Source organism: Schistocerca serialis, chromosome 5, assembly GCF_023864345.2.
Source record: "Schistocerca serialis cubense isolate TAMUIC-IGC-003099 chromosome 5, iqSchSeri2.2, whole genome shotgun sequence".
In the NCBI taxonomy this organism is placed as follows: Eukaryota; Metazoa; Arthropoda; class Insecta; order Orthoptera; family Acrididae; genus Schistocerca; species Schistocerca serialis.
The window spans coordinates 119,975,322-119,999,527 of NC_064642.1; the positions used below are offsets into that span (position 1 = coordinate 119,975,322).

Here is a 24,206-nt window from a genome sequence, read left to right on the forward strand (position 1 = left end):
ACTCCCACACACATTATGTAATTCCCAGGACATGGGAGGACATTTTAATTCAAAGTCGTTGCCTGGTATCGGCGGATAAATAGTCTTGGAATTTCTGGAACCGATGTCTTGTCAAAATCAATGTCAATATCAGGCAAAAATCGCCGAGAATCTCGACTCCCGGAGTTGATGAAGTGCCTCGATACATAATTAAATTTGTGCGGAACCCTCAGTCCTCGAGCCCTGCTAGGACGTGTCCTTTTTTTTCACATAACACTGCCAGGTGTTTAGCGCTGGCAATATCGTAAGTAAACTATTTTACACAGATTGTCAGTTACTGGAGCTGTTATTGTGAGTTAAATTTGTCGAGACACTTGTTATGAACAGTATTGCTGTTTTAACTACTACAAACACATTTCATATTATTCCACAGGCGATAGAAGCTCTACGTTCTCTTAGCTTTTGTGGAAAGAAAACCACCTTTCTTCAAAAGATTTTCCCAACTGTTTAGTTCGATCTCGAATGGGGTACACCAACCTCTTACGATTCTAGCAATGCGTCTCTGGATTCATTAGATGTTTGCTGTTACGTGCACTCGCTAGGGACTCCAGATACTTTAGCATTGGTTTAGATTCTAGCATGCGCTTTTGTTTGCAGTCGATTTGCACTTTTCAGAATACTCATAAAAAGTACCAATCTTTCGTTCCCCTTCGTCCCATTTTACATCACTTTCTGATATTACTTCTATATGTGTAAACAACTTAGTTTGCCACTAAACCTTTAATTACATGATAAGGGTTCTCTGTCTTTTTATAAATATCATCTTGCAGTTTTTTTTTACATTTAAAGAGAGCTAGCATTCACCGCACCAAGTCCGAAATCATTCTGAATCTCTTTAAGATCAAACAGTTACAGTAAATGTAAAAGAAAGGAAGATTAGGCTTTAAGGTCTCGTTGACATCAAAATCATAAGAGACGGAGCACAAACTCGGATTGTTTCAAGTATGGGGAAGGAACTCGGCCGTATCCTTTGAAAGGAACCATCCCGGCATTTGGCTGGAGTGATATAGGAAAATCACTGAAAACCTAAATCACGATGGCCAGACGCGGATTTGAACCGTCGTCCTCCTGAATGCGAGTTCAGCGTGCTAACCACTGCGCCGCCTCGTTCGGTACAGCAATTATAGACAACAGAACATTCGACGAGCAATCATCACCTGCTGTTGACCGTATCTGATAAATCGAGGGTGTTGTGAACATGGTTTCCATCTCTGCTGAAGATGTGGCATCCAGTATAACGTACTGGGTCCTAATGTTCAAGAAATCATCAGCTTAAACACATATTTGCGTAGGTACTCCATAACATCGTATCTTAGTTATCAGTTGAACGTCTTCCAGACAAATCTACTTGTTCACAATAAAAAGCCTTTACTTCACTTTTCATCGACTACTGCTGATTCCCATCATGCCTTTCTACGCCCGCGTCTCTTCATTGATCCAAAACTGGGCCAAGCGTCCTTAAAGCTTTTGTTTACTAGATTTGTTTTCTGTTCGTACTTTCGTCCCCTGTTGTGATGGTCGACTGTATGGATGCTCAGTTCGCCTACCTTTTTCTGATAAAGGAAGTGGATGATCTCGAACACACAGAACCGCACGAAAATCTTCTTAGAATACATATCGTTGGTCCCAAAGACAGTGGTATGAGCCATCCACATGGAAAACTACGATTCTTACACGTGAGAGACATCACCTACCAAAGGTCTAAGAGGGTAACTTTGGTAAGATGAAGAAAAAAAATCCCGATAGAACATAATCTCTTCTTTTGCTAGTGACATAAACAGTGGAAGGTACCTATTTGTTCCAAAAAGCCACAAGCGAAAATGCAATGTTTCAGGGGGTCATATCTCAGGTTCTATTGCTCGCAGACATGAGGGTTCAAGTGTTCTGGGCAGTCGTTGCCAAGCGACCATTTATATAACTATATAAAGGACGGATATACCGTAACTATCGTAAGTACAGGATCAAAATTTGAACATTACATACTTCCTTCAGCGCATGCAAATTGAGCAAACCAGTTGGTTCTTTTGCATTAGGTTTGCTCTAGAGTGGACCCTAGGCGCTTAAAAGAGCACAATTTATTCACGGGCAGTTTCTGCGGAAACCCAAAAAAATCTTTATTTTCGGAACGAAAAGCACCAAATGTGGGTACGGCCACTTCTACAATTTGTATTCATGTCAGATCGTCGAAATTTTTACCATACGTCCTTAATATAATATTCTCGGGGAAGTTCGAAACATTTTTCGATTTCATTATCCGTTTCCGAGATCCAGAAGTACAAATGTACCGTACTTATGCAGAAAACTGCAAAAAATTCCTTTTAGCTATTTTTTCAACGTGGACCGTAATTATCTAAATAACTAATCGCAGCAAATTGCTCAAATTTTAACTGTATGTTCTTTAGATATTCATCTAGAAACGCAATTTTCCCATTGTCCAAAATCTGTATGCGTTGTCAAGATACTCCCGAAAAACCGTTATTTTTGGGCACCAATCGAACGAATTGTGTGGATGGCCACTTCTGTAATTTCTATTCATGGTAAATCGCCGAAATTTTTGTCGTATGCTCATGACAGGATGTTCTAGGAGAATCTTGAAACTTATTTTGGGATCATTATCCTATACCGAGATCCATCGGTTCATAGTTACAGTACTTATGCACGTAATACCGGTATGAGGAGTAAATATAGATGTAACTGGCGTTCTAAACACATGGCGAGGGTTCTAGGGTGATCGCATGGGTACTGTGGTCACCGGACTATGTTTCCAGTTAGCATTTCTATTTTACCAATAAAACCTTAAAACGCGCTGTCTCTGTATAGAGGATACTTCACGTCTATACAGATTTGGCCAAAGTGGTACTGCAGTAACAAAAATGTGCTAAAAAGGGTTTTAACATGCCAGTAAAGAACTTAAAATTATGTAAAACTGGAAAGACTGCGAATTCAGTAAAGTAATCCTAATAACATTATTATTGTTTTACAATACAAATCATAAGCCGGGCGTTTCAATGAATTGCGATCAATGAAAAAAGTATCCAGAGAAAATATAAGCCTAATGCAAACAATTTTGTCTTAAGCTCATATTATGCGTACTTTTTTGTTGTTTGTATGTTACAAAGTATGTAAATGTGTCGAAGTATATAAATAAACTCCCTCACATTACTGCCGTATAGAAATCGTTTCATATTACGTAGTAGCACACCTTGCTATAGAAGACAAAAGAAGGAAACCAGTAGGAACAGGCCCCTGTCGGGGCACGAAAAAAGCGAAGAGGTTCTTCTTTAAAAGACTCTGACAGAAATGTGGGGAACCAGCTGCCTCAATCCTCATTCCGCCTTCCTCACCAAAAATTGTGACTTGTAATCATATCCGCGCTTTTTTGTGCTGAAAGAGAATAGCAGTGAGACAGTGATCGTGGAAGAGAGAGAAGACAGTGCCAGTGAGAGAGAAAAAGAGAGGGGACAGTGTTTCTGGGAGATGGAAAATGGCAGCAAAAGAGAAAGAGAGCCGGATGAAGATAGAAGCAGTTAGATAAAAAGAGAGAGGTGACAGTGAAAAGCCGGCCGAAGTGGCCGAGCGGCTCTAGGCGCTTCAGTCTGGAACCGCGCGACCGCTACGGTCGCAGTTTCGAATTCTGCTTCGGGCATGGATGTGCGTGATGTCCTTAGGTTAGTTCTAAGTTCTAGGGGACTGATGACCTCAGATGTTAAGTCCCGTGGTGCTCAGAGCCATTTGAACCTTTTGATAGTGAAAATGAAAAATACAGATGAGTGGAGATCATTGATAGGCTTGAGGGACTGGACCCTCGCAGACCTGCGAACTTTAACACCTAGGTATAGGGGAGGGCGCATTATGGACCGAAATTTTAAACACCTGGGTATAGTGGAAAGAATAAGTTGCACTCTCTAGAGTTTTTCAGCTGCCAGGGTATGTTGGAAGCAGTGGCAGAGAGACAGAAAGAGAAGAAAAGACAGTGTAATTGAGAGATAGACAGTGACAGTGGGATACAATGTAAACCAATTGGAGAAAAAAGAGACAGCGGGAGAGAGGGACATATAGACAGTAGCACTGAGAGCAAGATGAAGGCTAAACAAAAAGAGATAGACTGGGTAAAATTATTTAGAATGTTCTGTGTTAAAAGAGAGCAACTATGTTCGCGTACAAAATTTTTGGTGAGGGAGGCGGAATGAGGATTGAAGGAGCTGTGAAGTTTCCCACTTTTCTCTCACTGTTTTAAGGAGAAACATATTCAACTGTTTTGTGTTCCGACAGGAGCACATTCCCGCTGATCTAATAACTCCTTAGAATTTGATTTACTTTGAATGCACTTATAGAGCTTCACAAGTCTGCTGTAGGAGTTGAAGTTACCATCGTAATAGTCTTCATTAGTGTTTGCCGGCATGTTGTCATCAACATCTTATAATACACTGGCCTTCGACATTTTCGGTGGAGAGACCACTTGAAGTCTTGTACTGGGGGTGAGCCATCTTCTGTTAGGGTCCTTCCTGTCTTTCAAAACCACTACATCTACCCAGTGAATTTTCGTACATTGCTGCGTCATCTTCATTGTATTTGTGAATTATTACGCTGTATAATATATTCACGAACTTCATATCCTCGACTCTTATTACGTTCCCACACTGAGCACGTCACAACTTTGCCTCTAACGTTTTGACAATATTAGTGGGATTAGTTCGCCTCATGATGCCGATGTACACTCTTTACAATGTAACCCAGAACCGATCATTCCAGAAGACGACGTCGTACTAAAATGATACTATTCACACAGCCAGGGTAACTACTTGCCGGTGAAAGTACAACATGCCACCGTCGAAAGACGCTAGCAGACAAAAGCTGCGTTTTAAATGCGAATGTTTTTGAGGTGAGCGAATTGTATTCTCGACACAATTTCGTCTGGTTCTGACCGTTGGAAGTCACGCACTTCGCCTTTGAGATATGGTCTATAAGATTTTACCGAAATGTCTGGGTAATGTTTGCCTCTCTGAACATGCCTCACGAAAGCTTTGCCACTTTTGTTCTAGGGTGGCCCCATTGTGTAGCGATGCTTTCAGTTAAAATTGTATGACATTATTGGTTGACAGATCCGATAGGGGTTGATTCCGCCATATAATTGGAAAGATGTTATTCGAGCCCAATGACATCATTTCTTGGCAAAGTAAGACATTTGTGTATATGATGTATCTCTTGAATGTTGTTGTCCGTAGTGAGAGCGCGTTTATAGTTTGGCTTCCTGCTTGCGTTGTTGACGACGAAGAGAGAGGAAAGGGAGTGGGTGGAACCTCGTGCCGGCACCTAGCATTCTCATTTTTCATAACATCATGGGAGCCGCCGAGTTTAATGTACCCATACGACGAACGGACCACCACGAATAGTGTCACATGCCATAACTCCAAAAGGCATTGCCGAGAGGTTTGCAATTTAGGAATTTAATTCGGGGTATGGATGTGATGTCTGGTAATGAGGAACTGTACGCCACATCTCTCCTCGCTGCTGGCCAAATAATTACGATGAACATTTATTCCATCTCTAGTATCCGAATCTGCTGCCTTCATGTCGAGGGCCATCACACAAGTGTGCATTAGAGAACTAGAATACTTCTTTTGTGAACGGGATTGGTAGGGGAGGGGGTGCACAGAGTCAGGTGTGATATGGAGCGGTTGTAAACGAGAGGTACTAACCGCAGCTGTAGCAACGAACGCGGTGATGCTGATGGTGAGGATGTCTGAAAGGAACTGCCCCAGCAGGATTGGACCGAGCAGGGTGCTCAGCCGCTGCACACACCTGGAACACACCAGCAGCTGACGTAAGTTCCAGATGCAAATCAGCTAACTCACACACAGCAGTGTAAGTAGTACACTTACGTTCCATAATAGATCCCACTTAAATGACTGCAAAAAGAGTAAATGTTAGTGCAAGTTGCCTACATGCATGGGCAGGTTCAATTTCATTGAACATATAGTGTCAGGAAGACAAGCACCACTCCACCCTCCCATCCCCTCTCCTATCTCCAGCCAAATAAAATGCAAAATGGGAGAACCACCCCAGTTGCATTACTGGGATAATTAAAAAATGCAGAATGGTGGAAGTAGCCCAGTTGTGGTTTGTAGCTCCATACTCAGTTCCATTCCTCTACAGCCAAGCAGAGCATAGTATTAAAATGATGAGTAAAATGGTGCAATGCTCAAAGATCTGCATTATTTCCGCAACATTTAGTTACAATTTCACACACACACACATACACACACACACACACACACACACACACACACACACATACCTCTGGTATCATATTAAAATTATGGATAGAAACGGTGTCAGGCTGCATTATTTGAGTTGAAAGTCAAGGATAATCACACACATACTTACCTCTGCTGCAATATTAAAATTATACCTAAAATGGCGTCAAGTTGCATTATTTCTTCGAAACTCATATATATATATATATATATATATATATATATATATATATATATATATATATATATATATATATTGCACTTCTATAAATAATGTACACTTAGATAACAAAAGTCATAGGATAGCATAAGTACATATGCAGATGACGGTTGTATCACGTACACATGTCATGAAAGGACAGTGCGTTGGCGGAGCTGTGACTTGCATACCGGTGATTCATGTGAAAAGATATCCGATGTGTTTTTGGCCACATAACGAGAATTAACAGACTTCGAACGCAGAATGGTAGTTGGAGCTAGATTGGTTGGGTGGTTGTTTTTGGGAAAGGAGACCAGACAGCGAGGTCATCGGTCTCATCGGATTAGGGAAGGACGGGGAAGGAAGTCGGCCGTGCCCTTTGAAAGGAATCATCCCGGCATTTGCCTGGAGCGATTTAGGGAAATCACGGAAAACCTAAATCAGGATGGCCGGACGCGGGATTGAACCGTCGTCCTCCCGAATGCGAGTCCAGTTGGAGCTAGAGACAAGAGGCATTTCATTTCGGAAACCGTTACAGAATTCAATATTCCGAGATCCACAGTATCAAGAGTGCCGAGAACATAAAATTTCAGGTGCTACCTCTCACCATGGGCAACGCTGTGGTCAACAGCCTTTACTTAACGACTAACAGCGGCAGTGTTTGCGTAGAGATGTCAGTGAAAAGAAAACAAGCAACACTGCGTAAAATAACCACAGAAATCAAAGCAGGACGTACGAAAAACGTATCAGTTGACAGTGAGCCTTGAGCAGCCGCTGGTGGAGTATCAGTGCAGCAGTAGTGCAGGTAGGACAGTACTAAGAAATTTGTCGTTAATGGGCTGAGGCAACAGACTACCGATGCGAGTGCCTTCGCTAACAGGACAGCATCGCCTGCAGCACCTCTCCAGGACTCGTGACCCTATCGGTTGATCCCTGGACGTCTGGAAAACGGTGCGGTGGCCTGGTCAGATGAGTCTCGATTTCAGTTGGTAATTACCGATCGTAGGGTTCGCGTGTGGCGCAGACCGCACGAAGCCATGGACCCGATCTATCAACGAGGCACTGTGCAAGCTGTTGGTGTTTCGATAATGGTGTGGACTGAGTTTACACGGAATGGATTGGGTTCTCCAGTCCAACTAAACCGGTCATTGAATAGAAATAGTTATGTTCGGATACCTTGAGAAGATTTGCAACCATTCATGGATTGCATGTTCCAAAACAACGATGAAATTTTTATGGATGACAGATGTACCATGCAACAGTTGTTCGCGACTGGTTTGAGGAACATTCTAGACAGTTAGAGCGAATGATTTGGCCACTCAGATCGCCCGTCATGACTTCCATCGAACATTTATGGGACATAATCATAAAGTCAGGTCGTGCTCAACATCCTGCACCAGCAATACTTTCTCAGATATGGTCGGCTATAGAGGCTGCACGACTCAACATTTCTGCAAGGGACTTCCTACGACTTTTTGCGTCCATATCACGTCGAGCTACTGCACTACGTCCGGCAAAAGGAGGTCCGACACGATGTTTGGAGATATCCGAGGACTTTTTTCATCTCACGGTATTGCAACATCTTTAAATTAGATTTGACAAGATTGCGTACATAATATTTCCATATCGATATCATTATCACCTTCATCATCATCATCACACACAAATACACTCGTACAAACTCACACACACACACACAAAGACACTCTCTCTCTCTCTAACACACACACACACACACACACACACACACACACACACTCAAATTCGAACACACACACGAACACAAAATTCTAAACAGTTAAAAAGTAAATATTAAAGCGTAGATGGTAAATGTTAAAGGCTAAACGGTAAGTGGCAAACGGTCAAACGGCAAAGTCCACGCGAGAACGTAGAAGTACCGCAACACGACGTGGCATGGACTCGACTAATGTCTGAAGTAGTGCTGGAGGGAATGAACACCACGAATCCTGCAGGGCTATCCATAAATACGCAACAGTACGAGTGGGTGGAGATCTCTTCCGAACAGCAGGCATCCCAGATATGTTCAATAATGTTCATGTCTGAGGAGATTCGTGACTAGCGGAATTGTTTAATCTCAGAAGAGTGTTCCTGGAGCAACTCTGGGGTAGCTCTGGATGTGTAGGGTGTCGCATTGTCCTGCTGGAATTGGCCAACTCCGTCAGAATGCACAATGGAAACTTCCTGGCAGATTAAAACAGTGTGCCGGACCGAAACTCGAACTCGGGACCTTTGCCTTTCGCGGGCAAGTGCTCAACCGTCTGAGCTACCCAAGCACGACTCACGCCCCGTCCTCACAGCTTTACTTCTGCCAGTACCTCGTCTCCTACTTTCCAAACTTTACAGAAGCTCTCCTGCTCTCCTTCTCCCGTTGCTCTGTCCATCTTCTCCTCCCCCTCTCCTCCTCGTCCTGCCCCCTCTCTCTCTCCATCTCCTCCTTCCTGTTTTCTACGTCCATTTCCCCCCACCCGTCTGTCCATCTCCTCTTCCCCAGTTTCTCTGACCTTGATCCTTGTTTATTGCTATTGCAAATTAAGAAAATGGCTCAAATGGCTCTGAGCACTATGAGACTTAGCTTCTGAGGTCATCAGTCCCCTAGAAGTTAGAACTACTTACACGTAACTAACCCAAGGACATCACACACACATCCATGCCCGAGGCAGGATTTGAACCTGCGACCGTAGGGGTCGCGTGGTTCCAGACTGTAGCGCCTAGAACCGCTCGGCCACTCCGGCCAGCGCAAATTAAGATTCTGCAGTACACAGAAGCACCAAAGAAATTGGTATAGGCATATAACCTATACCGCTCAAATAGAGAAATATTCAAATACAGAGATATGTAAACATGCAGAATATGGCGCTGCAGTCGGCAATGCCTGTATAAGACAAGTGTCTGGCGCAGTTGTTAAATCGGTTACTGTACGTAAAATGGGAGGTTATCAAGGTTTATGTGAGTTTGAACATGGTCTTATAGTTGGCGCACGAGTGATGGGACACAGCATCTCCGAGATAGCTATGAAGTGGGGATTTCCCCGTATGACCATTTCACGAGTGTACCTTGAATATCAGAAATCCAGTAAAACATCAAATCTCCGACATTGCTGCGGCCGGAAAAAGATTCTGCAAGATCGACACCAACTAGTAGTGTAGAGCATCGTCCAACGTGACAGAAGTGCAAGCCTTCCGCATACTGCTGCAGATTTCAATGCTGGGGCATCAACAAGTGTCAGCGTGCGAACTATTCAACAAAACATCATCGATACAAGCTTTCTCAGTTGAAGGTCTACTCGTGTACCCTTGATGACTGTACGACACCAAGGTTAATGCCTCGCCTGGGCCCGTCGACGTCGACATTGGACTGTTGATAACTGGAAACATGATGACTGGTCGGAGGAGTCTCGTTTCAGATTGTATCGAGCAGATGGACGTGTACGGGTATGGAGACAATCTCATGAAACCATGGACTCTGCATGTCAGCAGGGGAGTGTTCAAGCTGGTGAAGGCTCTGTAGTTGTGTGGGGCATGTGCAGTTGGAGTATTATGGGAACCATGATACGTCTAGATACGTCTCTGACAGGTGACACGTATGTAAGCATCCTGTCTGATCACCTGCATCCATTCATTTCCATTGTGCATTCTGACGGATTTGGGCAATTCCAGCAGGACAATGCGACACCCTACACATCCAGAGCTACCCCAGAGTTGCTCCAGGAACACTCTTCTGAGATTAAACACTTCCGCTAGTCACCAATCTCCTCAGAAATGAACATTATTGAACATATCTGGGATGCCTGCCGTTCGGAAGAGATCTCCACCCACTCGTACTGTTGCGTATTTATGGATAGCCCTGCAGGATTCGTGGTGTTCATTCCCTCCAGCACTACTTCAGACATTAGTCGAGTCCATGCCATGTCGTGTTGCGGTACTTCTGCGTGCTCGCGTGGACTCTACACGACATTAGGTAGGTGTACCAGTTTCTTTGGCTCTTCAGTGTAGTATTCTAATAATAAAGTAATAAGTTATTAATGCAATTTTCCTGTTTAGTAACAACGCTTCAGTATTGTATATTTTATAAAAATTTATATGTATTAAAAAGTATATAATCCATTTGTGTGTAAACGTTTATTTCAGAAATGTGTAAGAATTTGCAGTAAATCTGAAAGGTACAATTTAAGAATTTTGGTAACAACGTTTTCTAAGTTGTGTCAAAATCTCAAAGAAATTGGCCAAGAATTTTCGGAGATTAACGATTGTGAACAAATAAACATTTACATTTTTATAACGTTTCCTCTATTATTGCGTATATACCAGATGGCGTTCCAGTAGGTATACAGAAACACTAGAGTATTCCAATACAATGTTTTATCAGACTTTCAAAGCAATCTGTAAAGAACTTTCGTAGGGCTGAGATTTTGAAATAACGAACATCTATGTTTGTACTAATATGGAAAATATAGATGTTCCTAATCCCAAATCTCCGAAAGTTTCTGACCGACTGCGTTGAAATTTTAAAGCAACAAGTCAAAAAATTTTCTCGCTATCGCTGAACACCAGCTATTAGTCCTGTAGAAAAATGGACAGGACCTTTTTCTGTGAATTTCAGTGTAGTTAAATTTTTTACTGGTCTACGTTTTCGCCAGGGGCCGTAGTTTCCGAACTATTCACGAGAAACGTACAAAAGTGGCCTCCAAACGCGTTTTCCTTGAGTAACTCTAGAACCATGGTCTCCACCGGAAACATCCCAGTGCAAAATTTAACTGTTGCATTAGTAGTCATGAGAGCTCCGCAAGTCTTATAGATAATCGTTGATAATACTGTGATCTCCGAAAACTAGTTTTCTATCTGTTAGGGATATGATGGAACCTAAATCGTAATTTATTAGCCTATGATGGATGTTTTACTACGAAGAGCTGTAGGCTGTATTGTTGCATCATAAAGGGAGCGTTTTGAGGCCACTAATTACCGAGATTTTTTATCCAAGAAACGTCTACAAATGATCGTCCTCTATAAACTGCTGTAAAACGTATGAGACTGAGTTGCTTATTACTGAACCACACAGTCACGAAATTGCCTGAAGAGAAGTTTTAGAAGAGTCCCCCATTGTTTTCCTTAATTATTTCAGCCACGGACAGTTATAAATGTACGGAACAGCTTCACAAATATGTGAGTAGCTCAAGGAATGTGGAACAAATAGATTCCAGTATTTTATACTCAACGGTAAATGTTCAGCAAAAGCAAAATTAACAGTGGGAGTGGCCCAATAGAACTTAAACTAAACACTAATATTATGCACATGTGTAAACACTTTATCAGATAGGGTCATCGACATTATAAGGGTATCCGTTGACGATATTGCTGTCGCTGTCACCGTTGACTGATTGCAGTAAATTGTAGAAGGACTTGGAGAGTATTTTTACTTGGTCTACTGAATGACAGGTGTCTGTAATGTAGATAAAGGAAATGTAATGTCAATAACAAAGAGAACAAATACAGTTCTGTCCTATTTCAAGATTATTAGTTAATGTCTGGAACCTAGCACATCGATGAATAACTGGCGGCATTGATACGAAGTGGTATACAGTTAAAGGAACACGAGTGGCGAATGACAATTTCTTAAGGGGGAAAACACAGTAAACTATAGCAAACTATTGCACACTTCTGCTATAATATTTTCAGCTCGTAGCAACTATTTTACATGCTCTCATAAGGTAAAATATTGAGAAAAGTCTGAAGAACTAACTGACGACATTACTCTTCCCATTAACAATAATACCCTAGCGATAAAAGTTTCTTTTCAACACCAGGGGTTTAACCTTGTACCACTGGTCGAGTGCACACGCACTAAACTATATTCGCTGCGGAGACGGTCTTCTAGAGTCTATGTTCTGCCAAACTATTTCCTTACCACCTAAGTTTAAAATTATCAGCACGTTTTGCATGTCAATGATACTGCAATAAAACATGTCATCGCAACACTCCCAAGTTTCCTTACCTATACTGGATTGCACTGCAATACCATTTTAAACCTTCATCATAGCACTTGTAGGTTAGTCAGGCTGCGAGTAAACAAATGCGATTTATCTCTGTTTTGCTTCCGTAAGCACCCTAGTAGTCTTTAGATGTACAATTATTATACTAGATTATTGACTTATCACCTGGAAAACTGGGCTTAGGAAAATAAAGGAATGCAATTCTATGACAGTATAAGGATCTGTTTTACAGTTCAATATGTTCCTGTTAAATGTTCATGTACAGCCGTGGCTTTTGATGATTTATTATCAACGACTTCACAGCAAATGATATCTTACTTTTTACATTTTGACGATGTAAATAATCAAAAGCATTAAGCGGATGTCCACGTGTAGTGGAGAAGACATTGTACACCGTGTGTAGATGGATACGTCATTGCGTTAGCTTCTGTGGACAGAGATAATAGCTGAACACCGGCATGATACATATTCTGCGACACAGTGATGTAACGCGATTAAGAAATCGCGGGAAGGAAAGGGTGTAGATGAATCTCTCAGGTCAAAAGTGACCTGAATGTGCCGATCAATTTTAAGGCGTTTTCGTTGGCTCAGCTTTAATTCACTTTTACGATCAATAAAGGCAAACGTTAAAGCGTATCCGTTGGTTAATTAGAACTTTCTGCTAGCACATTCATTACCTTAAAGCAGTTGAAAGCGATTCTTCCTTGTATTTATCTCTTTACTGGCGAATTCTGTCACTGGAAGCGAAATGTAGCGGAAACTCTCACGCGGGGGGACACGGCAGGATCTGCGAAGCACTCGAAGTTTTTGCCTCAGTCTTAACTTGTGGAGTGAATTGTTCGCTTGCAGTCATATGGGAGTGGCAGTCTGCGGTTGTTTGCTGATAACGCTGTCGTGTGCGGGAAGACGTCATCTTCGAGTGACTGTAGGCGGATACAAGAGATTTTAGACAAAATTTCTAGTTGGTGCTAAATATAGAAAAACGTAAATGGATGCACATGAGAATGAAAAATTCTCCCGTTATATTCAAATACAGCATTAGTAGCGTGCTGCTTGATAGAATCAAATGGCTCTGAGCACTGTGGGACTCAACTGCTAAGGTCATTAGTCCCCTAGAACTTAGAACTAGTTAAACCTAACTAACCTAAGGACATCACACACATCCATGCCCGAGGCAGGATTCGAACCTGCGACCGTAGCGGTCTCACGGCTCCAGACTGCAGCGCCAGAACCGCGCGGCCACTTCGGCCGGCTTGATAGAATCACTTCGATTAAGTATATAGGCGTAACGTTGCAAGTCGATATGAAATGGAACAAGCACATAGGGACGTTAGTAGGGATGGCGAATGTACGACTACGGTATCTTACGGGAATTTTAGGGAAGTACGGGGCGTATGAAAAAGAGACAGCGTTCAGAACAATAGTGCGACGCATTCTTAAGTACTGCTCGAGTGTTTGGGATCCCCACCAGCTCAGATTAAAGCAAGACATTGAAGCAATTCAGAGTCGAGCTGCTAGATTTGTTACCGGTAGGTTCCAGTATCACGCAGGTATGACGAGATGCTTCGTGAACTCAAATGAGAGTCCATGGAGGAAAGAATTCATTTCGCTCGTCAAATACTACTAAGAAAACATAAAGAACCGGAATTTGAAGCTGACTGCAGATCGATTCTACAGCCACCAGCGTAAGTTTCGCCTAAGGACCACGAAGATAAAGATAAGAGAAATTAGGGCTCTTACGGGGGCATATAGACAGTGGGTTTTCCTTCCTTGGCTTGCGGAACATGTGTGTAGATGTCGCACAGAATTTACAGATTTCACGCTGTTACCACAATATTTTGATGATCTGGTGAAAAGTTACGAAGCTTATAGAGATATTCGTGAAACAGTCAGCTTGTAACTGATATAATGGATACTCGACGAGACGTGACCGCACTGTTCCTTTGGCGAGTAGAATTAATAGAAAGTTTTCCGGCTTCCAGTCAGCTGGAAGTTCGGAAACTTTATATCCATGCAAAGCTGTCGCCTGAAAATGTACAAGGTACACATTTTTCACTTAGAATTGTCAGAAACAACGATGTGTTACTCGCTTCTGCGAAGTCAGAAGGAGTATACGTTATTGTCTGAATGCATATAATGAGATAGCATTAAGTTAGTGGTGTGTTGACTGCCATATCGAACGAGTTATCACATAATTATGTTTCACATGTTCTCACACCAGTGCTGTAAACTGAATTTGCTGATCAAGAGAATTAGCAGTAACGTTGACTCACATCTTGTCAAGTTCACGTTTGCATTAGTTACTGCATGATTTCTGAATTCTAGCCACAAGTTGCTAAAGCCGTTTTTCCTTGTTTTACGGTAACTGTGACACTTTTAAATAATTTTCTGGTATGTCCCGAATTTCACTTTTGTATTATTAATGCTACTTGATTTTATGAAAATTTTTTAAAATCTCTTCAGCATGTTTTATTTTTAGATGTCTGGAGGCATACCATTTTCAAGTGGCTACAGAAGTAGCTTCGAGAGAATACGGTGTGTCTAGAAATTTCATTTCCTTTCTTCTTGCAATATTTTGCCTAACTGTTGTACTTTAGTATACAACGACGTATTACTGTTCCCCTTAAAAATCGGTATGTCGAGTGAGAGATTTTTTCACAACTTATGCAGTGGAGTGACAGGATCTCACTAGAAGTTTGTGCACGTCACCGTTGAGGAAGTACACCGTTATTCACTAGACTGGCATATCATGAGACAAATGGCTCCTGACAAAGTTGATACTCTGCGGAGCTCTTCTAACAGACAGGGACGATTAAGCAAACATCTTATTTCTGCATCTACCATAGGTACAGGTCATGTCACTTGAACGTAATAACCACAAATAAATTTGCGACGTAGTAAGAAGAACCACTGAATAGTATCATATTAATCGGTACGCATGCGACAGCACGCTTTACCAGTATGTTCTGAAGCGTCGTGGATAAAAGTGTTATCTTTCCGGGTCTGATTCCTCGGGTTCTGTTGGTGATAAAAAAGTAGGGTCAAGTGGGCTACGAACCATTTCTATACTCAACAGAAGACTCGCCGTACTGTAACTGTCCTACAGTAAAGAGTCAAACTTGAATATAACAAACTTCCTCCAGATTAGGCAAACGGAGCAAATCTCTTAGTTCTTTTTCCGTTAGATGTGGTCCACTGTGCGCCATAAGGGGCTTATGGAGGCTCCATTTAGTCCATGGGAGTTCACGAGAAAACCCGGAAAACGCGTATTCCACCATTTTCCGCCGTCAGCAGCGGATATCTAAATAACTAACCATAACAAAGCGCTCAAATTTTAACAGAATACTCTCTAGGCACTTATGCAGAAATCCTACTTCTCGTTTTCAAAGATTCTTATCCGTTATCAAGAAACACCCCAAAAACATAGTTTTTGGGTACCAAAACCGAGAAGCAGTTTCCAAGAAGACTATGCACAGCAAATGGCTGTAATTTTTACAATATATTCCTAAGACATCGATCTCAAACGATCTTGAAACTTTTCTTGATAGCCGCTCGGAGTGGCTGCACGGTTAGAGGCGCCATGTCACCGATTGTGTGGCCCATTGTGTGGCCCCGCCCGCCGGAGGTTCGAGTCATCCCTCGGGCATCGTAGTGTGTGTTGTTCTCAGTATAGGTTAGTTTATGTTAGTTTAAGTAGTGTGTAAGTCTAGGGACCGATGACCTCTGCAGTTTGGTCCCTTAAAAACTCACAAACATTTTTTATTGATATTTTTATCCGTTTCCGAGACACAGAAGTTCAGAGTTACCATACTAATACACGTAAAATTCAATGTGAGGCAAAAATGTAGTTTACAAAGTGACGTAGCACGGAGAAATAGCCGGTACAATGTCTTCGTTAGCGTCAGAAAAAAATGGTTCAAATGGCTCTGAGCGCTATGGGACTCAACTGCTGAGGTCATTAGTCCCCTAGAACTTAGAACTAGTTAAACCTAACTAACCTAAGGACATCACAAACATCCATGCCCGAGGCAGGATTCGAACCTGCGACCGTAGCGGTCTTGCGGTTCCAGACTGCAGCGCCTTTAACCGCACGGCCACTTCGGCCGGCTAGCGTCAGAAGAGTTCTGGAAATCCCATGTTGTAGTACTGGGGCACATGCTATATTTTTGTGCACGTAAAATCCGGTCTGGGCTGCAAAATTAGTTTTGCATTATTTCAGTTTCACACAAGTAAACAATCGAAATTTTACTGATGCATAAAAGACATGCACTGCTGTAGCAGGGAGAGAAAGGGCACCAATGGGAAAATGCTCCTATCGAGGCAGATAAAGGGCTCATATGTTCCTGTTCTAAAAGACTCTGACTGAAAAGTGGGGTACTAGCTAGCTCATTCTATCTTCCGCAGCATCTTGAACACTATTCCCAAAAATTTTGGCATGCGAACATATTCGTGCATTATTATGTTGGGAGAGAAGGAGACAGTGGCAGTGGCAAAGAGACGGAAGGTAATAAATATTGGAAGATAGTAGGCAGTGGTTGTGGTACAGAAAGAGCGAGGGAGACAATGGTATTGTAAGAGAGAAAGTGGATTCAAATGGCTCTGAGCACTATGCGACTTAACTTCTGAGGTAATCAGTCGCCTAGAACTCAGAACTAATTAAACCTAACTAACCTAAGGACTTCATAAACATCCATGCCCGAGGCAGGATTCGAACCTGCGACCGTAGCGGTCGCTCGGCTCCAGACTGTAGCGGCCAGAACCGCACGGCCACTCCGGCCGGCCGAGAAACTGGAACACAGTGGCAGCGGAACATAGTTACAGTGAGAGAACAGTGGTTGGAAAAGAGAGAAGGGGATAGTACCAACGGGAGAAGAATAAAGAGAAGGAGAAAGTGGAAATCCATGAGAGCCAGTGACAATGAGAGACAGAGTGTATGACATTGACAATGAGAAAGAGACAAGCAGTGACGGTACGGAGCGATAGCAGCGGTGGGAAAGAATGGATGAGATAGTAGCACTAAGAGAGACAAGAGGGAGACAGTGACAAGTTAGAGGAGCAAAAGTAGTAGGACAGAATGAAGAAGGATGTGGCTGTGACGCAGGAAACAGTGGCAGAGAGACACAAAGAGATAATGACAGTTAGTTCAGCTGAACGAGTGAATGAGAATGGGTAAGTGGGAGTGGATGGCTATGGACGACTTGCAGCGATGGACTAGTAGGTGTGAGCGAGTTACATTTACCATAGCGATGACTGTGGTAAGAGTTTTTTCGGACCCATCCACTATAATGAAATCTGGCAGTTTGTATTCTATGAAATACCGTCTTTTCGCGGTATTTTGTTTTGACGAACAACGAATGTTGGGTAAAAAGATTCCGAGCTTTCCCGCTGTAATGTTTTAATCAAATGTTCACCTGAAAAAGTGGCTTTTAGTGGACGAAACCGGTTGTGACTCAGTAACAAAACTGAAGCGGTTATTAATAACCAAAAGGGAAGCTTAAGGGAGTGAGATGTGTGCTGCCTATTAAAATGATCGCGAATATGTTCGCATGCCAAAATGTTTGGGAAAATTTCTAAAGATGTTGAGGAAGGTAGAATGAGGCAACTGATGCCCTTTTTCAGCCAGATACCTTTAGACAATAGCATATTCTCTGCATGTCCGTGTTTTCAGATATGGTTGCGGGACTCGGCTGTTCGATAAAGCCGTCTGGTTTCCAAACTTATTTTATTTGGCTAATAGTTTCGTCGATTTGCTATGCCATCTTCAGGTCCCTGGCCGACATGTACGAAGATTTCACCTCGCTTCTGGCTAAAACAGGGGCCAGCATTCGAATACTGGTATCTGTAGATTTCTGCTTGCCTTACCGACCACTTCAAACCGTCCCCTCAATAGATAAGCGTGCACTGCGTGCAGGAAGCGGTTACTAGGGTAGCAGAATACGTACATGGGAGTTTCTTAGGTTAGAGAACCCTCCCCCCCCCCCCCCCCCCCCCCCCCCCCCCGTTTGGGATAGAGACGAATTCCCTGACAAAACCACAAAGTTCTCAGAAAATGCTCGTCCTCGCAGATCGGGTACAGAAAAGTTTAATATCATATTAGTAAACTGCTAGAACATCCATGATATGGTTAAAGAATTAGTATCGCTCGTTGAATGTTATAAAGCGGAAGTAGTATTAGGAACACAAATTTGGTTGAAACCGAAAGTGAATAAAACTAAATCCTAAGTTCAGATTGGAATATTTATAGTAAGTATTGGTTAATCGCCAATGGTGGTGCAGTATTTATTGCAGTAAAGAACTCATTGCTGTCTAGCTACGTTGTCACGGATCCTGCTTGTGAATAAATCTGGGCAAAGTTAAGCATCAAAGGTCGGTCAAAAATGGCTTTTGTTAACCACCTGGGTCAGGGGCTATAGCGGTAGAGCGCTTCAGAGAGAACTTACAGAATATCGTTACTAATTTTTTCTGATCATGCCGTGGTAATGGGGGATGACTTCAGCTCGCCAGGTATGGATTGGGAGAGTCGTGCTGTTAAAAGTGGTGCCAGAGATAGGGATTTGCGTCACATCATTCTGAATGTCTTTCCCGAAAATTACTTTGAGCAGATGGTTAAGGAACCGACTCGTAAAGGTAACGTCTTAGATCTCCTAGCCACAAACAGCCTTAAACTTATAGAATGAGTTTACGTAGAGGAAGGTATCAGTAATCATAAGGCTATGGCTAGAGGTTTTATAAGGATTGTGAAGAAAGTAGAAAAATATGTTTGCTTAGCAAGAGTGGGAGTATACAAATTGCACAGCATCTGAGTAGTCAGCATCCACAGCTGTATGATCGTGGAACACGTCACTACATATATGTAGCTCACAATACTTAGTGAACTAAAATAATGGTAGGCAACTGACATCGATTATCTGACGAAGATTTCTTCTAGATTATTCCATACATACACGTTCATATTGCTGCAGCATGTTTTCTAATGTCATCTACCTACTTTCCATTAAGACGGTCTTTTCTTATGCCTCGAAATCCAGTGAAGAATTTCCTTCCTATCTGAAGCACAGCACTGAAGCAAATGTCTGGATAGTCATTTCGACTTTCGATTTTTTAAATAATTTTACATAGATATACTACGAAATGTAGCAGCAAACGACTACTATGAAAATTATATGGATATCGGAGGGACATGTAGAGAGCCGAGTGGATGGAAAATGGCCCAAGGAACTTCTTCGCTGGATTCCGAGACATAAGGAAAGACCGTCTTAATGGAAAGTAGGTGGATACATTAGAAAACATGCTGTAGGAATAGGAATGTGTATGTATCCAATAATTTAGAGGAAATCTGCATCAGATAACCGATGTCAGTTGCCTATCATGATTTTAGATTACTAAGCATTGTGAGCTATGCACAAATGACGATTTGTAGTGACTTGTTCCATTGTCAGCTGTGGCTGAGAGATTCTCTCTGTAGGTGGGAAATCAAATAAACAAAAAACAGCATCTATGTCAATGTGTTGTCGGTGCTGAAGACTCCTTAGTCATGTGCTAAAGTGCTCATGCAGCAGTTCACTTGTATTGCTGCTTGGTGAAGGGGCTTACAGCCCCTCAAAAGGTTGACAATTGCGCAGAGTTCGTAATTGGAACAGTAATGAATAAAGCAACGTAATTGGTACGCAACTGTTTCAAGTGACTGCAGACGTCCAAACTCACTGTGATGGCAGCACTAAGTGTTGAGGAGAGCGCTACCTGTCGATGTGAGTGTGGCACTGGACGACCTCCGCCATGCGCCGCTGCAGCTGCTGGTCAGTGCAGACCTTGGAGCCTGGCTCAGGGTCGCACAAGCGGGTGGCCATCAGGTTGAGGACTCGCAGCTGGCCCGCAGTATAGATGATAAGCGTGAAGAAGAAGCCATCCAACATCGTGGTCAGGATGTAGCCGTAGAACAGCGCCAGCGACACGCCCACGTACACAGCCTGCAACAGTGGTCCCAATCCTTTCCAGGAGTACTACCCCTGAATGAGATGAGAAATCACAGAATGGCGTCAAAAAAGATTAATATTGTTTTATGTGTCTTCTGTCGACTGTTTCGTAAAATAGAGTTTTGGCTGCTTCTTAGGCTAATCACTCCGTCCCTGCGACTAAATGAAAGACTGTTTGTTTCGCTGCCAGCGACATTCTGCTTCTTTCAGTTTCGAAGCATTTTGAGTGTCCTACAATAAATCTTTCGTTTCTTAATATACTTATATATATTACAAGCGTGATGAAATGAGTTTAAATTTATTTCTGAGTTTCAGGTTTTTTGGCAATTTTCAGGTTAAAAATAACTTTTTGGTGCACAAGTTGCTTCATGTTTCAACAGCTTTTCATCCAGCTTACAGTTTCACGTAATCGTAACATGAGGATTATTTCTTGGTTTTTAGGTCCAAATTTCACTCCTACTCTTCACGTTTTACTTAAATATATCTTCATAAACTTGTATTTGGAATTTCGTGGCAGATTAAAACTGTGTAGGCTACCACATCTGGTTTTGAACCTGGGACCTTGGCCTTTTGCGGGCAAGTGTTCTAGCGACTGGGACTATCTGAGCTTAATTCACGCACCCCTCCGCCTCCCTCACAGCTTCACTTCTGCCAGTACCACCAAATTTCCGGAATGGTATGCAAAACAACTTGTGTGAATTTTCAAGTTTGGAGAAGCCATACTGATAGAAGTGAAGCTGTGTGTTTGTCAGTGGGGCGAGAAGGGGGGAGGGGGGGGGGGGGGAGGGAGTTGGGTGAGAGTGGAGAGTGTTACTTGGACAGCTCAGTCGACAGATCACCTCCCCGCAAAAGGCAGAGGTCCTAGGTTCGGGTCTCGATCCGCCACACAGTTTTCATCGGTCGGGAAGTTTCAGATCAATGCACACTCGCTGCAAAGTGAAAATTCATTGATTATGGGAAAGTCATTGACTATGTTGTCCAGTAAAGTTGTGGCAGGTGCTTTCTGTCCCACCACACTTCTTAGTACTGATCACCTCGTGCATGTGAAGGGAGACAAGTGCTGGCACGTCTTATTTCTTTAATCAAAAGATTTCAGACAGTGTTGTTTCCTATTCCCCCAAATGTGTAACATCTATGCCGAATATGTCATTAGGAAAGCTCCTCACAGTTTGACTAAAGGCACCTCAGTTGGTGGAAGAATTGTTAATAACCTCATACTTGCTGATAATACCGAGCTTTTAGCTGGCAAAGAAGATAAACTTGCTGAGGTACTAAGAAAGTTAAATGACAGATTATTTGACAGTTCCCACGGCTTCATTTGTTGCGATCAGACTTCGTTATTTTGTTAGTTAAGCTATGGTTCCACTGAAACTTTCTGGCAGATTAAAACTGTGTGTCCGACCGAGACTCGAACTCGGGACTTTTGCCTTTCGCGGGCAAGTGCTCTACCATCTGAGCTACCGAAGCACGACTCACGCCCGGTCCTCACAGCTTTACTTCTGCCAGTATCTCGTCTCCTACCTTCCAAACTTTACAGAAGCTCTCCTGCGAACCACTGCTCTATTCAATGATTTTCTTTTCTTGACTCGTACTAAAGTCTCAAACAACATGAATCCCGTCAGTTTCCCTGTCTGATTTAGTCCTGTACTGCTAGTTTTCCTACACATTTAAACCTGTACTGACATGGTCTAATCCTACTTTGGTTTTCCAGTTTTTGTATGACACCACATAAAATTTAAAGTGAAAATGCGCGCAGAATACATATATAATCTGTTACTGGTTCTTAAGTACCACATAATGTACTTCTTACGTCACTATTGTACTATTTTATAGCTTGACTGGCAATCCTCATCAAAAGACGCGATATTAAGTGTTGTAATTCTAACTTTGTACCGTAATTTCTAATATTGCATGTGGTATGAGATATGATATATGAGTTTGGATCTAATACTTCCAATAAGATAGCACACGTAAATATTGCGCCAGTAGTTTACTCAATGTTATCGACCATCTAAAGAAAGGATTTTAAAGAAAGGGTTCTACATCTTGTAGATGTTTTGGCTTCCGGCGTTTCTCTTTTAAATGAACGAACTTGGCGATAAGGCGACAACGGTTGTAGAAATTAAGATTGATGCCTGGTTTTCGATTCCCAATTAACATTTGACCTTACCCGTCAATCTTCTGCTGTCTTGATGTGTCCAGTATCGGACCTCATCTCTCCTACCAGGGGTTTCCGATTATTAATTAAAGGGTTGTACGAGGCAGCAGAGACAGATATGATAAAATCTTGGACATATTTCCATGAACACACAGATTGAAATGCGAGGTTGCCTGTTATCCGATACTATACACAGTAGGAATAGCACAAACCTGACATCTTTTGGTAGGACAAGACAAAGAGAAATATTAGTAGTATAAATGAGCGTTTTGTTAGCTCGTCCAGGCCTTGATCAGAGAGAGAGAGAGAGAGAGAGAATATACGCTTTGAGAGATAAGTTGTAATGGTTATTATCAACGAGAGAGAATAAACGGTTTGTCGCATCTACTAATCCATATGCAAACCATTGCATCTCTGATGGTTCATAACCGAAATTATCGCCGTTTAGTGCGAAACAGCACTAACTGGATTAGTAAGTCCATGGCTAATGCTGAGAACAGTAAGCAAGCATAAAGATATACAAAGGGCGGTAACGTCTGTGGTACTGAAGTTCAGGACCTATCTGACAACTGAAAGCAAAGGAGGACGAGAGGGCTTCTCCCATCAAGTTATGTTACCGAGCGTGCGCTGGCAGAAAGAGGCCCGTAACCGACATAACCAGAGTGACGTGCAAGTTCTGTTTTGGCTTGCAAGGACTCTTAAGACCGTTCTTTTTTTAAAAGTCGTAAGTCTGCTGGCTGGTTTGATGCGGCCTGCCACGAATTCCTCTTCTCTGCCAACCATTTCATTTCATAGTAGAAATTGCAACTTACGTCGTCAGTTGTTTGCTGGATCTATTCCAATCTCTGTCTTCCTCTACAGTTTTTATCCTCTACAGCTCCCTCTAGTACCAAGAAAGTTACTCCCTTACGTCGTAACAAATGTCCCTTATCTTCATCAGAGCCGCGCGGTCTAAGGCGCTACAGTCATGGACTGTGCGGCTGGTCCCGGCGGAGGTTCGAGTCCTCCCTCGGGCATGGGTGTGTGTGTTTGTCCTTAGGATAATTTAGGTTAAGTAGTGTGTAAGCTTAGGGACTGATGACCTTAGCAGTTAAGTCCCATAAGATTTCACCCACATTTACATTAACATTCTTCGTCAGTGTTTTCCGTATAATCCTTTCCTCGCCGATTCTGCGGGAAACCTCCTCATTCTTAATTTTATCAATCCACCTAATTTTGAACAATCTTCTGTAGAACGACATCTCAAATGCTTTTATTATCTTCTTTTCCGGTTTTCCCACAGTCTATGTTTCATTACCATACAATACTGTGCTCCAATTGGACAGTCTCAGAAATTTCTTCCACAAATTAAGGCCGATGTTCGATACTAGTAGATTTCTCTTGGTCGGGAATGCCCTTTTTGCCAGTGCTAGCCTTCCTTTTATGTCCTCCTTGCTCCGTCCAGCATGGGCTATCTTGGTATCTAGGTAGCAGTATTTCTTAACTTCGTTTACTTCCTGATTCCCAATTCTGATGTTAAGTTTCTCACTGTTCTTATGTCTGCTACTTTTCGTTACTTTCGTTTTTGTTCTAT

The 24,206-nt window shown here is 42.4% G+C and overlaps 1 protein-coding gene across 1 annotated transcript in view; it reads right to left on the reverse strand.

The window, feature by feature from the left end:
* The window catches only part of LOC126481779 (odorant receptor 83a-like), a 74,534-nt gene that overhangs the window by 26,035 nt on the left and 24,293 nt on the right, over positions 1-24,206 (reverse strand). The window contains exons 3-4 of the mRNA XM_050105734.1: positions 20,243-20,469; positions 5,739-5,841 (exon numbers count right to left, since the gene is read on the reverse strand). Coding sequence (XP_049961691.1) covers positions 5,739-5,841; positions 20,243-20,469 — 330 coding nt within the window. The remainder of the gene's footprint in view (positions 1-5,738; positions 5,842-20,242; positions 20,470-24,206) is intronic.